Genomic DNA, 16,870 nt, shown 5'->3' with positions numbered 1-16,870 from the left:
CTACTGATCAGTTTTAAGTACTGTAGAAAGTGAGCAGCAATTTAATCGAGTCCTGGGATGAAATGGGACAAAAGGGTAATGTGACAGCCACATTAGTTCCCTTCCCTCGTTTAACAACGTGTAAGCAGACTGCTTTAACCTGCAATTTACTGCATGTTGTTAGGCTGCATGATACAACCACAGTCTGCTAACCACCCGTGGTGAGCGAAGGCTTTGAGGTCTTGCTCGAGCTACTGATGAAGCTTTATCAAAGCTTGTTAAGTTTCCCAACCACATTTCATCTCGATGGTCCAAGGCTTACATCTTTAAGTTCACAAATATACTTCTGTAATTAATCAGTAACCAATTTATTACTTTAAGTTACAGTGTGAGGGGCATTGATGAACATAAATTAGATTTAACTGGATTATGTGTTTAGGTCAAGAGACACAGACCTTCATCTTCAAGAGGCTCTTCTTAAATGTCTGATTACGATGTTTGTGTTTGTCTGCAGCATCACTGTAGCAAAGAGAGTATAACACAAGGCCACAGTCGTGTGGTATTCTGTCCTGCTATTAAGTGAATAAAATACTGAAAAAACATCTAGACACTAAATACAGTCACTGGCCACTTCATTAGTTACACCTTGCCAGTACTGTTTTGGACCTTCTTTCACCTTCGGAAATGCCTTAATTCTTTGTGGCGCAGATTCAACAAAGACCTGGAAACATTCCTCACAGATTTAGTTTCATATTGACATGATAGCATCACACAGTTGCTTCAGATTTGTCGGCTGTGCATCCATGTTGCAAATCTCCTGATCCACCACATGACAAAGATAATCTGCTGGATTGACATCTGTTATAAGATGAGTATACTGTGGTCATAAAACGATGGGCATGGTCAGCAGCACAGCTCAGGGAGGTTGTACCTCTGGAGAGGCCCCTTCCTACACCTGAAGTTTTTACCAGTGAAAAGAACGGAGGTTTCCTCACAGTGTTTCCTAGTGTTTCATCAACAAAGGAGAATTTATTCCTTAGACTGTGCAAAATTTCTTTCATGGTTATCCTGCTGCAAGGGTGAGCTCTGAGATGGGCCCAAGCCATGCTTGCTCCTCAGCAGTCTTTATTTAACCTGATATGTCAAACCCAATTATTGTGGAAGACTGCTCCGACTCTGGTTATGCTCCGACTCTGGTTATGCTTTCTGTTTTTTTAAATGAGCAGAAATAATACTTGCAATAAATGTAGCCTTTATGCAGCTCTGGAGGCTTGGATCGCTGAATTGGAAACCGAAAAAAAAAATGGTTTGAAACCGAAAAATGGATTGAAACCGAAAAAAAATGGATTGAAACTGAAAAAACAGTTTCAATTAATTGTTTTTCACTATCATTTTTTTTCTGTTTCAATACAAGATTTTCAGTACATTTATTTCAGTTACAATATTTTTTTTTAGGTTTCAATATTTTTTTCGGTTTCATTTCAAGGTGCCATCGTTCTGACCCCATACAAAGAGTGCTAAGAAGATTTCTTGCATTCAATAGAGCAGCAATTCTTTTATCTTGTACAAAAACAAAAACAGACATGCTGTTGAAATTGCACTTCTTTTTTATATTGAGGGAAAATTGTTAATGATTTCTTACGATAAATCTTCGATTACGATAAATGCTCCAAGTGTTTTGAATAACTTGCTGTTGTTGTTTTAACTGCAGTGCTTTACGCCGTGGCTCTGGGCCAATCAGGAAGCCCACACGACGTTTTGCGCAACGCGTGACGTAGCACCTAGATAGCGACTTTTCGAGCGTTGTACGGAAATGAGATGATTACCTTTGGTTCCCTGAATTTCACAAACGGCAGAGGACTAAACGGGGATTCGGTGGAAAACTAAGCTGAAGGTGTCTGACTACAGATCATTTTCAAACAGCTACTAATTCGTACTACTTTATCTAATAAAAGAATAGCGAGCTTACTCGTTAGCCGCCAGGACAACTAGCTCGCTTACTAAGCTATGATAACAACGAGGCTGGGAACGAAACCCGACTCCCTCTTCAGGTTGTTGACTTTTTTCCTCTTTCTTTTTCTGTTCTTACTACATTATAATTTTATCGAGTGTACGTGGCAGTGTTTTCACAGACACTGTAATTATACAACAAATCTCGGTCAAACGTACAGCTAGCTAGTAATCTGAATAAAAACAAAACAAAAAGAAGTAATCAAAACTAAGAAGTCACGAGAGCGTACTGTTGGGTGACAAGACAGCTAATGCGTATCAAAGAGAAAGAGCCACGATTTAAATAGCCGTAAATGCCTTTTTAAGGCTATCAATATCATAATTCAGATTTTCGATAGGACAGCCATCGGTAATGTCTTCGGCTGTATGTCTGTGGTTATAGATGTTACATACGCACATTTGCGCAGACTGGACGTTTTCCTGGTGATTGATTTGTCACGTTATTTGGTTCTGTGAAAAAACCTGAGGCATACATGTAGTACAACCTGTTGTTTGGCTAGAAGAAACCGCCCACAACAGGTATGATTGATGTTGTTTTGCAGGTGTTGGAATGCACTGTGTGTCTCACTGGTGCAAAGGCTTTGATTTAACCACAGGGTTTATCTAACACAGATGGCATCGAGTTAGTAAGGTGCTGTGAATTTGATACATTGCTTCTGAATACAGCATGCAGATGATAAACACCAAGGCGCACTGATTCACAGATTGTCCTCACTAATGACACCTTTTTCTCTCCCTGTCTGACTCTGTCTGATGTTCAGGTCGCTTTTCCAATGAGGAGAACTCGCCCTTTTGGCCCCGTGCATCACCCTTCCTCGCCATGGCAAAGCTCTATCTGCCTACTTTCCTCTTACTGATTTTTCTGTCCTCCTTCGTCCTCCTGCTGCTCATCCTTCTGACCCCTGTCACCCCCTCACTTCCTTTAGCGCCTGCCTCTGATCCCTCACTTTGGCCGTCACCCTCTTGCAGTCCAGGTCAGTCCTGGGCGGTTCGACTGCACATTGGTCTTAATCACAAGGAAGAAGATGGTGAACACGGTGCTGTGCACATGGATTTCATAGCCAACAAGGTAGAGTACTTCATTCATGCTTTTTCAGATTAGACTTAAGAGCTTGCTATTTGCTGTTGATATTGTAACCATAATAGGCCATTTCGTGCACTTGCATTTGGACTTAACACATTCACATTCATTAGCTTTTCATTTCACCAAACCTTTCAGTTGTTTGTTTTTTGCTCCCTGTTCGTATTCTCTTTTTATCCCATGGTCTCTTATCTATGTAGTGATTTGACAGGGTTTGTTTTACAGGTTTGCTGTAAAAATGCTTTAGGACCAAACAGTTCTGTGAAGCATTCTCACTACGATACTTCCCACAGAACTGCATACTGTTAGATCTTTTACGTTTTCCTTTTCTTCTTTTTTTTCCATTCACACAACTGATTGCATTTCTGAGCAACATATCCAACAGCCAGCCAGCTGTTGGCATAACAACAACTAAGCTACAAACACAAGAATGAGTTGGAGGACGCTGTGATTTGGAACATGTGTTTACTGAGTGTCAGGAGTTTCATGATAATGCTGTAGTTGAAAATTAGAGATGTGATTTGGTTCACTTTTAAAATGCATAACATAACATTACAAGTGACTCATTACTTACATGTTAAGTACCGTATACAGAGAGCTGCTAATCTTACACCGAGGCTTCCTGCAGTTCCTGGTGCTGCTCCTGATTACCTCCAAAACCCCACTAACCAATCACACCTACCCACATTAAGAGCACATGCCAGCCTGTTGGAGTTATATTCCAGTAAATCATACCAATAGTGATTCACTTTCATGATCTTCTCATGGTATGTCAGTTAGCACCTGCCAACAGTTCCTTCAGTCTGGACACACACACACACACACACACACACACACACACACACACACACACACACACACACACACACACACACACACACACACACACACACACACACAATTTGGACTTCCTCCAAATGTTATAAGATCTATAAAAAGGTTTCTCTGGACCAGCAGTGCCTTACATTAGTCTTACATGAAGGTGGCCACGTTTAGATGCATTGTCCTAGTTTAATTTTTTCAGTCGTCATCTTTGTTCTCTCTTGTCACAGGTAGCGGAGCAGGCTGGGCTGCACAACCATGGCCAGATAGGACACCTGGAAGGCCACTACTTGCTGTGCTCTACAAAGCCCGGTGCTGGGTCTGTAGGACGCATCAAGAGACAAACTCTCCGGCCTGAGGATGTTTTAGCAGGACACCCTCATGTTATGTGGTACTCTCAGGAGAGAGTGCTCAGCCGCTCAAAGAGATCGATGGCCTTCAATGACCCCAACTACCCCAAACAGTGGCACCTGGTGAGGATGCATATTAACGAGTGACCGTGGCTCAGGGGTTGGGAAGCGTATCTGTAACCGGAAGGTCGCCGGTTCGATCCCTGGCCTCTCTGTCCTGGTCGTTGTGTCCTTGGGCAAGACACTTTACCCTACTTGCCTACTGGTGTTGGCCAGAGGGGCCGATGGCGCGATATGGCAGCCTCGCTTCTGTCAGTCTGCCCCAGGGCAGCTGTGGCTACAACCGTAGCTTACCTCCACCAGTGTGTGAATGTGAGAGTGAATGAATAGTGGCATTGTAAAGCGCTTTGGGTGCCTTGAAAAGCGCTATATAAATCCAATCCATTATTATCATCATTATTATTATTATATGACTGACTCTGTCTTTATGATGAAATGTGGCATTAACATTTTTAACTAATTCAGAGGCTGACAATCAATTCATATCTTAATTAAAAAGCACTTTTAGCTCTAAATTCTATTTTAACAACTCAATCAGAATGGAATTTAAGCCAGGCAATTTAAGTGTGAATCAATGTAACAATCTGTGTGCGACGTGACATTTGGTGTTATTTTTAACGGTTATGCCAAATGCTACGGAGCAATATCAGACAGCTTACCAAGGAGAGAGAAGGAAAGTAAATTGTTGCCTAAAGTGAGAATGAAGTGCAAAGTGAAAAGCTAAATACTGCCTCTCAGTTGATTGTAACCTTTGAGCTTGCGCCTCTTTTATAGTTTCCTGATTTATAAGCTTATTACTTTGTTTTTCACAGCTGTCCAATATGTGGGTACAAAAACACAAAACAGCCATAGTGGATTTCAAAGCTCTGATTGGCTTCACAGAAATGCTTGTTGTACAATAAGACCCATACTGCCAGATACACCACTTCACCTTTTCTCCTTCTGTTCTCTTGTTTTGATTTTTGTTCTCGTTTTGATTTACCTTGACATTTCTATTTCCACCTCTTCCTCTCATCCTTTTTTTACTCTGCCTGTTTTTGCAGCACAATGATGTCAGTAAGGGCATGGACATCAACGTGACAGGAGTGTGGGAGCGTAACATTACCGGCCAGGGAGTCACAGTGGTGGTTGTTGATGACGGGGTGGAGCACACCCACCAAGATATTCAGCCAAATTATGTAAGTCAAAACTGTCTAAGCAATTTTTTGATTTATTCCTATTGCTTAACAATGGGAACTGGCATGGATTTATTTGTTTCGTAGGGAATCCAGTGTTGAATCACTGTAATCGATACTTTTTTTTTAGTCAATTCTGCCAGTGGGCTTTTGTATTATAGTTTAGCAACTGCAGGCCAGACAAGAATCATCTTGCTGTGGAGGAACTACTGTGGCAGATTTAACTTTAAACAGCATGTTGTAGATCAGAGGAAAGTTATAAAGTAGAGAGAATGTCGCTGTCAGCAGAAGGGAAGCAGTTTTTTTGTTTTGTTTTGTTTTTTACAGTGTAGACAGACTTACAGTCCGCACTAGTAGAAAGGTGATCACACAGTGAAGAGAACATCAAAGTGAATTGGATAATAAGAAGTTCTAGTTGTAATAGTTTTCTTGATTGTCTTATTAACGATTCTAGTAATGTTTAAAAACTGATTTTATGTCCTCCTTAGAGTCCAGAAGGCAGCTACGACCTTAACTCAAATGACCCAGACCCCATGCCTCACCCTGACATTCACAGCGACAACCACCACGGTACTCGGTGCGCTGGGGAGATTGCAGCTGTTTCCAACAACAGCTTCTGCGCAGTGGGAGTGGCCTATGGCAGCAAAGTAGCAGGTACAGACCGGAAAATCTTGATTTTTTTTTTTTCCGTTGTTAAAATCTGAAGATGACAGAGTTAATTCTGAATTTATCTCATTTGTGACTTGTTGCTTGCTTCTAAGGTATTAGAGTGCTCGATGGCCCGCTGACAGACAGCCTGGAGGCTATAGCCTTTAACAAACACTACCAAGTTAATGACATCTACAGCTGCAGGTCCGACTGTTTCCCCTGTGTAATTAAGCGGTGTTTTAATATGCTGTAATATCATATTAATGAAGGTTCTCATGTTCTTGCTGATGTTGCTCGTTGTGTGTTTTTTAGTTGGGGTCCAGATGATGATGGGCATACTGTGGATGGACCTCATCCTCTGGGCAAGGTGGGATCATCTATTCACAGAACTCTTTGTCCAGCAGAGGGCAGTAAAACACAACAGCTCAGCAGCTTGGACATGTAGAAGACCACTGCAGATTTTCACTTCATGTTTTTGTTATTTTTTTTGTTTTTATGCTAATGACTTGTTTGTTGTCCCTGTTCCACAGGCAGCTCTGCAGCACGGGGTGATTGCAGGCAGACGAGGATTCGGGAGCATCTTTATAGTTGCCAGCGGTAACGGTGGTCAGTACAACGACAACTGCAACTACGACGGGTACGCCAACTCAATCTACACCATTACAATCGGTAAGAACCGGACATTCTTAGGCGTGCCTGTGCCCGCCCTGTTTCTGCAGGTTTATTTGTGCAGTATGTGTGGCGCATGCAAGTAGTTTCTGTGTTTGCTTGATGCAGGAGCGGTCGACGAGAAAGGCAAGATGCCATTCTATGCTGAGGAGTGCGCATCCATGCTGGCCGTCACTTTCAGCAGTGGGAGGGGCTCTTTGAGGAGCATTGTAAGTCTCATCAAACAAAGACAACTAAAAGAATTAAGTGCATGAATAGCGAGTCAACTTAGTTTAGCTTCATTTAGCTGGGTTAATAGTGGCCATGACAGTGGTTTGACACCTTACATGTTCGGTGAAATTCAGACTAGAGGTGTGTGCGTTCTGAACTAGACAAACAGCTTTAAATCATGTGCATCATGTGTAAAGTAAGCAACTAGACAGAGATTGACTCAAAGGTGAGTCTTGGCATTCTTCCAAGTGGATGTTAGCACAGTTTGTAGATAACTACAGCATTGCGTGATGCTAAATGTAGCAGAAATGTAAAAGTTTAACTAATATTTGAACTGCAGTCTTTAAAGAAATTTGTGGAGGCAGGCTGTTCTGTATCTCCACTCAAGCTGAAATAACTTGTTACATGATTACAAGTATAATAAAAAGTTCCCAAAAATTGTTACTCTCTCCAAAGCCTTCTTTCCACTAGCACAGACTTGGCTTTGCTTGACTCTGTTTTTCCATTAGGTGGTAGTAGCAGGAGGCCAGGGTTCCAACTGTTTGCGTTGCATGCAAATGATGTTACGGGACTTCTGTGCTGCTGTGCGGCACCAATGACCACACCCACATTGAGGTGGTGCTAAATTTTAATCAAAAATCACCAAAACAGAGTAAAGTCGAGCCAAGGTGGCACTGGAAAGGAGACATAAAGTTGAGTTGTGTCTAGGTGAGCTGTCAACCTCTTGGCCAGCACACACGTGTGAGTGAACAGATGATCGCCAATATAGAAAATCTATATAAAATTTTCAAAAGGGTCTGTTTCTTGCTCTACATGTTTAAAAACTGTTGTGCTGCGTATATTTAACCTTACTGATTAAGCCTGCAGATACCAAACTCCAAGACATGACATGCAGACCAGTGTGTTTGAGTTCTCTACTGGAAAGGTCTAAAACTGTAGTGATGGGGACAGCTGTTTGAAAGAGCAGCTCCACATCAAGAGCAACAGGGAGTGTTTTCATCTGAAAACCATGACTAATGTTGACAGGGGTAAGAGCCCATTGAAGCCGCTGACTTGTATTTGCTGTTGTTTGTGCATCACCACGGTAACGCAGTTTGGAGCGGCGGATGTCATCGCCTGAGGGAGAAGAGCTTAGCCAGGAGTGGGCTGCTGACCACAGTATGGTCACAGGCCAAATGCTGTCCAGACGCTGCCTGTTAGTTCAATAGTCTCCAGAAACTTTTACCAAGAACAGCTGCTGTCACCAGCGCGCTGAGTTGGGATTTATTATTGAGTTTATAACATCTGGACAGTCATGAGAAAAAAAGTAGTAATATCTTAGAAATTACTTCTAAGCTGTTGGCAGTTTTTGCATCTTGTACTAATGGAGGATTGAAGATATTTTAAGGGCTTCAACTCTCATAAAAATAATGTAAGTCCCAAATAATAGCTGTGACTAATTAAAACATGATGCTCAGTGTTGGAGATGAAGAAATTCAGTTGTTTGAAATAAATACACCATGACTATTTCTAAAAGACATGTGGGCCTTAGAAAACCTCGTATATGAGTTAAAAAAGAGCCTCTAATGCTTTGAACAATGGTGACCACGGTTTGGCAGCATATTTTGTTTCTCATGTGTCCATCACATACTGACTTTTACATCAGTGTATCTGGTAGATAGCAGCAGTTGTACTGGCAGCATTTGATTGACTGAATGATTACACTTTGCTACCTTCACTAGGTGTCACCACAAATAGCAGTTATATCGTTGTAGAACGGCGCTTCATTATTCATTACTGGACAACTACAAGGGGCTGCAGTCTGCGTAGCCTTGCCAACAGCTCTAATACCTGTAGTGGATGTTGTAAATAAGGAGGTTGAAAGTTAGAACAAAAGATTGGATGTGTAACTATTAGACTCAGGCAATGCATTACCCACTTAAATAGGTGGCTCAAGGATGGCTTCCTTCAAGGAATGATAGTAAGAGACTGGTTGATTATTTTCCTCAAGCACAACTTTCTAGGGGCAAACAGTTCTTTGTTAATGTTGGCTGTGTCATCTTTGATCAGTGGGACTAAACCCAAGATACTCATGAACAGTTTACTGGTTACTTTGTTTTCTGTTCACTGTTGTTATGTTGCACAGCTCGCTGAGCTTAGCACTCTGTTGGATTTGCGTGTTTAAGGTTTAGTTTGTTCTTGTTTTCATCAGCTGAGAAATATTAGTTGCTGTTCATGCTTTTATCTCATCTTTGGACTATTGTAATTTACTCTTCGTCTGCCTCAGTAAAACCTCCTTGGACCATCTATATCTTCCACAGATTGCTGCTGGTAGGCTTACCAGATCCCCCAACGTTGCTCATCTCACACAGCTGCTGATCTCAATGCACTCACTCCCTATTAAATTTAGAATTCAATGCAAAGTTCAACTTTAGCACCGAAATATATCAGTGAACCTTTGCAGCTATGTGTCACCAGTAGGACTCTCAGATGTTCTGATCAGGGTTTGTGTCCAGCCATAAAAATTCCTCATTTAAAAAGCTAACTGGGCCTTAGTATTTTATTTTGTCTTATCGTCTGTTTCGTTTTTAATTGTCTGTGTTTGATATGAACCACATTGTGATTTTCATCTTAAAAGGTGCTATATAAATGAAACGTTCTTAATAAATTACTTATTGTGGATCAGGAGACACTGCACATTGGTGGCAATTTAACACAGTGCAACAGCACAGAAGACCAAAATACATCATCTTCTTACTAGCTAAACAGAGAGTGTATTGAAAATCATACTGCAATACCACCCACATCCAATCATAATTGCCTTTTTAAAAACATTTTTGAGACCCAGTACATGTACAGCACTGCGCTGTATTTGATGTCCATGAGAAAACAGCAAAAGATCAACAGCTGGGAATAGCTGTTGATCTTTTGCTGTTTGCTCAAGGAGGTGTCTGGATTGTCTGTGTCTGTGTATACACATTTTAATGTATTCCTCCCTGTGGTTTTGTTCGTTTAACCTCATTTATTTTACTTTTTTTAATCTTAATGTGGCTCTTAAATTCTTCTCTGGGTGTTGCCAGTGTCAAATTGTACTCCAATAACTGCACATACAGAGGGCTGAACTCTGGTTACCTTCGTTCAAATGGGTCAAGATGGCTTTTTAAAAGGGTTTGAGGGTTTGATAACAGTTTATATTCAGACTCCTGACAGTTTTTACTGCCGTGACACTGTTTATACTGTGCACAGTTTCTCCAAACTATCCTTCCAACACTCAGCCCATCTGTGTGGTTCTTCAGGTGACTTCAGACTGGTCCATGCAGGGGGGCACAGGTTGTACCGAGGGCCACACCGGTACGTCTGCTGCAGCACCCCTGGCAGCAGGAATGGTGGCACTCATGCTGCAGGTCCGGCCCTGCCTCACCTGGAGGGATATCCAGCACATCATCACCTTCACTGCCACCAAGGTAAGCCTGATGAAATTCAGAAACTTGGTTATTACAGTACACACACACACACACACACACACACACACACACACACACACACACACACACACACACACACACACACACACACTAACATTTGCATTATTTGGTGTAATGTAATTGTCGAGTATCTTTTTGAGTAAAGCCCTTGTGTGTTCTGTTGTTCAGCCAATCAGGTCACAATACCAGCTGTTCACAGAATGATTCAAAATGACATGTCAAAACCTGAAAGGTGAAAATGGGATGCAAAGTAAACTAAATGTAGGCTCTGACACAATTTAGCTCACAGTTCTAACAGTGTTTTGAAATCTTCCCTTAATCTTTTTTTCAGCAGTGTTTTGCTTCAGTGGCTAAAAATCAAGAGTTATTGGCTTATAAAAATTTGTGAGTCTTCATCGCTGACATATAGAGTGCAGTAAAAACAGACAAGCGGGAGAAAGTGGTGATTTCAGTAACATGCAGCTACGGCCCAGCCAACCAGGAATCAAAGAGAGAACTCGGCTGATTAGTCCCTGTGTTAAGTCTTGTGACTGTCGAGCTCCACAAGTTATTTTTATTATTAAGGAATTGTGTGTAGATTGTCAGGATATGGTGACAATTTTTTTTATTTTAATTTTTTTCGTAGCCTTGGAAAGTCCTGCTAATTTTTCTGCACTTCCGATATCGTCAGCGTGTGATGTTGAATGCATTTTGATACATATGAAGCCTCATCTACCCCCATTATTGCTAGTTACTCTTCCAGTAATCATAAATAGTAAAGCAATGCTTCGAGTGTTATGAAGGCCAGATAAAGAATCAGCTTTTATATGGATGGGTAAGCCCTGTCCAAACTTACTGCTGCTATATTTACATAGTTACAGGCAGCAGCCAGTTTATATGAGACTCAGAGAGCCAGCCTTTGTCCAGGGGTAACAAAATTTGCCTAAGAGGAAAGCTGGCTCATTAACGTGCCAGATCTGATGTATCTCATTTCCCAATACTCCTGGAAGTGGTCTCTGTTGTTTATTTTGTCATTTCTGTTGCTCAATAAGAGCATAAACTCGATCTTGGCTGTGTTTGTTTTGACAGTGCGACAGTAGTGCCGACTGGAAGGTGAACGGAGCAGGATTTCATCACAGCCACCAGCACGGCTTCGGTCTGCTCAACGCGTGGAGGCTCGTCAATGCCGCCAAGGTTCACACATACGCACGTAGAGACACAGCCACTGCTCTCAATAAAGATGTCCACTCCAGGTTAGGCTGAAGATGTCTCTGGTTTCTGTTTCAGGTGTGGGAGTCAGTGCCATTCCTCTTGTCCTATCAGAGCTCTGTAATAAAGGAGGTAACCCCCATTGTGATCTATCCCGATGAGCTCGTCCTTACCTGGGAAGGTAACCCTGCCTCAGTGTCTACTCTTCTCTCTCAGCTCTGTACTGGACATTTACTTGTCAAGTTTACGCACTGCACTCATGTAGCTAACTCCCTCTGCCCCTCCCTCTCTGCCTGCCTGCTCCTCAGACAGGCTGCTTGTCCATATTTGGTAATGTTCTCTTTGTTTGTGAGTTCCCTTGGCGAAATTATTTTTCCAGATTTCTTTGCAGGTTTTTTTCCCCATTTTCTTCAATTTTTTTCTGATATAACTACTTTAACATTTCTCACTATTCATTTTGTTCCTTCATCACTTCTTACCGCTCTGAATCTCTCACATTCAGCTATCTGTGTATGTAATCTCTCCCTTGTACAGTTTTTTCGCATATGGTGACCTCATTCTAGCAGAAACATTTCCTTCTCCCTCATCTCCTCCTCTCCTCCCTCGATCTGTATCTTCCCTCTTTTATGGGCTTGTTGATTTCAGGAATACAGCCAGATGTGTGTGCGTCTGTGTGTGTGCGCACAAAGAGCTGCTGTTAAAGAGGTGCTGTACTCCACATTTTCTCCTTTAAGCGTCGTTTCAGTCAGTATTGGTTGGGGCTCTTTTTTTCTTCACCACTGACGCTGTTCAGACCTGCCCGTCACACTACTCGGGGTTTGTTGTGGTAGTTTCTATGTGTTTTGGCTGACTCACTAACACGCCCCCTTTAGCTTTTCAAAATTTCTTCTTCCCATGTGAACATTTTCTCCACTTGTAAGCGCACGCTGCAACTTGCTCTGACCTGTTCATGGCCAGTCACATCAGGTTTCATCAGCCCAGCTCAGGGCGAGTGGGTGACGTTAGTTTACAGACAACTTGAGTTTGACTTTTCTGAGGGAGAGAGGATGTGTGGGAGCTCGCAGTCTCACGTTCCTGTGAAGAATAGAGGTTTTAGGTTGCTGCGAGGTGAAGGAACGCCAGTGAGTTAGTTGTAAAAAAGAAACACGATGGTAAAAGCTCACAGCTGCTGCGTCATCACATTCTAACCCAGAGCAGTCATTTAGCAGAGTTGGTTTGTGTGGTATACTCAAACCTGTCATCTCAGACAAAAGTTGGGATTGAAAAAAAAAGTTTCAACAATCTTACATCATTTTTATAACTCTACACTGAATTTATTTAGTTTGGCCTAAAGCTCATGACCAGCCCAATGACAAAGATATAAAAAAAACCATCATCTGCTTATTTAGAAAAGCATGCAGTCTTTTATCCCAGGATACATCTTCATCTTCATGTGTCTTCCCTTCTTGAGCTATGAGCACAGGTCAGCAGCGTGCTGTCTGGAGTTTATTACGCACTCACCCCCGCACCCTGTTTATTGAATGCATATCAGGTTTCCTTAAAATTTCCAGTGAAAACCACTGCCAGACCAGTGCATTCATGGAAAATCTTCCAAAATCTGAAGTTGATTTGAACTCTGAGCTGTCAGAGCTTCTAGCATTTAAAACCTTTCTCCAAGCTTCTTCTTTGTCCTTTATTTCATTTCCCCTCTACAGTTGCTTTCTTTTCCTTCTTACTTTCCTCTTCTCCATGTGTCTCCTTGTCCTTGCTGCCCCTCCCTTTTTCTCTACATCTGTCCCATGCCTCTCCATCTTACCGTCCACACCTCTGTTTACACGTCTCCTCCTCTCTCCTTGGGCCCTCTGCGTCCTTCCCTGCCCCGAGGATGTGTTCAGCCCTACATGGTCAGATAGAGCCATGGCCCATTAGCACTCAGAGCCCAGGAAATACCAAGAAATTACCAGACACTCGCACTGGGAGGGCAAGAGGTGGTCAGGAAGACTCACTGATAACAGATTCACGTTTGAGGGAAGATTGAAATTATAGAGTGGTTTTTATTGATTTGCTCTGTTTTAAAGTCTCTCCAGATTAGGACTGATTTCATTCATTAGCTAAACTCTAATTGTTTTTAAAGGAAATGTTATTTGCTTTGTCATAACAGCAGCAAAGAAGTTTTACTGAAATAAAGTTTTGTAAATAATAGGACGAGTAGAAAATTGAATTCTTATCACCGCCGTATTGTGAAGCAGCACTTAAAATGACGCTAGTGAGCCCTGAAATAGAAACTTAAACATGCATTCTGAATGATTTCAAGCATATTCACATACTCTTCATTGTTTACCAGGTTAGAATAAAGGGTCAAACTGTCAAACATACAAACAGTGTGAGCCGCTCTGTCTCCTCTCCATCAGTCTCTGCTGCCGACCTGAGACAATCTGGAATGGAGACCCTGGAGCATGTGGCCGTGACCGTGACAGTCATCCATCCTTGCCGTGGCAACGTGGAGTTCGTGTTGATCTGCCCCAGCGGTATGACATCAGTCATCGGGGCTCGCCGTGCCATCGACAGGTAGTTTCTGTCTTTGAGCTTTGTAAAACAACACTTTACGGAAAATGGTAATTGTAAAACGTACTCATGTTTAAGGTTTCTAATGTATCTCAAGATTGCACTGAAAATTGTTTGTGCTGCAGTCTAATGTAGCTGTGTGTGTTTTGTGCTCATAGAGATAATGCAGGCTACCAGGACTGGACTTTCTCCACTGTGCGCTGCTGGGGAGAGAGAGCCCAGGGCCTCTACACCCTCAAGATCTCTGACCACAGTGAGTTTCTGCCCTGCTTACAGCTTGACTTGTTTGGGTTTTTAAATTTTTTTATTTGTTTGACTCTTCATCATGACCTCCTCACTCCACTTTTTCTGTAGAAGATGAATCTTCTGTCCAGTGTGCCGCTGTGGGAGTGCTGAAGGAGAGGAAGTTGACTCTGTATGGTTCATCTATGTTGTTCAGCGAGGTCAAGGAAAGACAGAGGCAAGAACCGATACACAGTCGGCATAACACTTGCGCAGATGTTTGGAGTGAACATGTGATTTTTAGGAAGATGTTCTGTGAGTTTGATGGGCTGTGCATCGATTGACAGGCTGGTGGAGGAGGCAATGACTGGGAAGTATCTGCACAGCAACTTCTCTCTGCCCTGCCCTCCAGGCCTGGACCTGCCTCCAGAAATCACCAAGCCCTTCACATCCAACAACCTCAAGGTAAACAGCGCGGCGTTTACGTTGCACACTCAGACAAGCCGCGTCATGGTTACCATGCTGTTGCCCACTGTGTGCTTCAGTCTTTTGAGTTCTTTGCGGACTGTGTTCATTTTCTCCCTGGGGAGGTGATGTGTGTTTGTTGTTGTTTTTTAACATGTTTCTTGTACAACTTTCATGGTTTTAACCATCAATCAGGGAAGTGTTTATCATAAAGTCTCCAGTGATTAAATATATCCTCAGGCCTTCATCTTTCTTATTTAGTTAAGATGTGCGTAACTTAACTTAGCAGTAGGATGGTGGACATGTGAGAGGGTAACTAAAATCTGTGAGCCCCTGGACAAAAGGGTATAAAACAAATCGAGTATTGATTAATTAACCCTTCAGCTAACCTTTAGGTGTGTGTGCTCCTTCTCCATTCTTTATCAGCTCCCTTCCTTTGCACTTTACCAGCACATTCAGCCATCACTGATTGACTCTTCCTGTGGTGATTTACATTCCTTGTTTCTATAACCTGTGTCCTCCTCCTCTTCCAGTTCATGCTGTTGCTTGGCTGTTTTGCTCTCTTCTGGTCCCTCTACTACACATTGGAGGTTATGATGGCCCACGTAGACTTCAGGGTCCTTCTCTGCTTGCCCAGGAGACAGGGTGGTCACAGGAGGGGGCGACAAGGGAAAGGAGTGGAGGAGGCACTGATTGGGGATGAGGAGCAGGACTCAGGGGTGGAGTTGCAGGCTGTGCTGGACTCTGATGTCAAAGAGCCGCTTGCCAGTGGAGAATGGCTGGCAACATAGCACTGAGCCAGATTAAGGGCTAAAACCATCACACTGTTAGTCCTTATAGGACCTCTCAGGCTTACACCTTCATTTTGCCACTCACCAACTTAGCCTTCCACACTCAGCTTCCAGCAGTGGTGTTGGAGGGTCAAACCAGTGCACTCTTGTCCTTCTTTGCATTCCCCTTAAGAGTGGCCTTCAGTGTGTTTGTGCTGCACGCAAAGGTGTGTGGCTTGTGCACATCCCCTTAATAAAGGTGATCACATTTTTTTTCTGCGATCTCTTTAGACATGGAAGAAAAATTTGGTACAAAGGTTAAAATTCCTGTAAAGTAAGTTAATGCACAGGTCTGGTATGACCATCAGATGGACTTAACAGGGTTCCTGGTTTAATTACATGTGTGAAAGTGTTCATTTGCTCATATGTTTAAAATGTAACCTCAAAGAAGAGCTTGATAGGATACAATACACCTGTGGAAGGAAGAACTGAGATGTGCACTTAAAAAAAAAACAGGTGTGAAAGTGTGTGTGTGTGGTGTAACCTGAGCGATTGTGTTTGTGATATGCAAGGTCTTCCATGGAAAAAGTGACCTATGGTAAAATGTGAGGCTTCAAGTGGGTACTGTATTTCAATAAAAAGATTGCTTTTTGAGGAAATTCCTTTATGCATTTATTTTTTTAAGCCTGGTGTTGTTTTCTGTGGCTTATCTACTACTGAGAATTTACAAATAAAAGAAAAATACAAACTTGAAATGGGATTTTTGCATTGTGGGATTTGCAAATCAATTTTTTAATAAAGTATAATATATAGACAATGTGCCTGCTGTACAGATGTACTATGCTGATGGTGTTTTTACAGTGCTTTTTTTTTAAAAGACTATTAAAGAAGTATAATTTTTTTAATGTAAACAGTGTTTGGAGTGATATTGAAAACCATTACTGTGCAAGTCACAGGCAAGTTCAGTGATAATAAACAATGCTTGATTAAGTTTTCTCTTTGACTGATTTTTGTACTTTTAAAATAGTTTTAAAACCAAGTTCACACAAGCACACACCTCCAGTAAGTCACCTGTATAAATTAATCTGGTATGGTAAATGTATGTGTTGAGTGGTTTTACACATTTTTTTAATCGAATAAGTCATTTGAATTGAGTAACTGACTACATTTCAAGGTAATCTGAAACAATCCTGGGTATGGTTACAGAGGTTTT

At 42.0% G+C, this 16,870-nt stretch overlaps 1 protein-coding gene across 3 annotated transcripts; it reads left to right on the top strand.

Annotated features, from left to right (window-relative positions):
* The first annotated feature begins 1,753 nt into the window (after positions 1–1,753).
* On the top strand, positions 1,754–16,630 carry pcsk7 (proprotein convertase subtilisin/kexin type 7). 3 transcript variants are annotated; one of them, XM_085429126.1, is made up of 18 exons: positions 1,756–2,030; positions 2,532–2,620; positions 2,751–3,058; positions 4,123–4,365; positions 5,346–5,480; positions 5,966–6,131; positions 6,239–6,329; positions 6,438–6,492; positions 6,656–6,794; positions 6,903–7,003; positions 10,280–10,447; positions 11,537–11,641; positions 11,735–11,837; positions 14,047–14,203; positions 14,359–14,453; positions 14,555–14,660; positions 14,770–14,887; positions 15,421–16,630. In XM_085429126.1, exons 3-18 carry the CDS (start codon positions 2,810–2,812, stop codon positions 15,676–15,678), a joined length of 2,289 nt encoding a protein of 762 aa, XP_085285252.1. In that variant the 5' UTR covers positions 1,756–2,030; positions 2,532–2,620; positions 2,751–2,809; the 3' UTR covers positions 15,679–16,630. The 3 variants fall into 3 exon arrangements, with proteins under 3 accessions (XP_085285253.1, XP_085285252.1, XP_085285251.1); XM_085429127.1 differs by lacking the exon at positions 2,532–2,620 and having other exon boundaries at positions 1,754–1,873; XM_085429125.1 differs by lacking the exon at positions 2,532–2,620.
* The last annotated feature ends 240 nt before the right edge of the window (positions 16,631–16,870 follow it).

The sequence above is a fragment of the Rhamphochromis longiceps genome, linkage group LG14 (genome assembly GCF_057381845.1).
Source record: "Rhamphochromis longiceps isolate RC_006_pf linkage group LG14, R_longiceps_female_GT1.1, whole genome shotgun sequence".
In the NCBI taxonomy this organism is placed as follows: domain Eukaryota; kingdom Metazoa; phylum Chordata; class Actinopteri; order Cichliformes; family Cichlidae; genus Rhamphochromis; species Rhamphochromis longiceps.
The sequence above is the reverse complement of the archived record's forward strand: the minus strand, read 5'-3'. Positions and strand labels throughout refer to the sequence as shown.

Coding starts and splice junctions, on each gene's coding strand:
- pcsk7 (XM_085429127.1), top strand. CDS start 2,810: ATGGCAAAGCTCTATCTGCCTACTTTCCTCTTACTGATTTTTCTGTCC. Junction 14,454..14,554: donor CCTCAAGATCTCTGACCACA/GTGAGTTTCTGC, acceptor CTTTTTCTGTAG/AAGATGAATCTTCTGTCCAG. Junction 14,661..14,769: donor GAGGTCAAGGAAAGACAGAG/GCAAGAACCGAT, acceptor ATCGATTGACAG/GCTGGTGGAGGAGGCAATGA.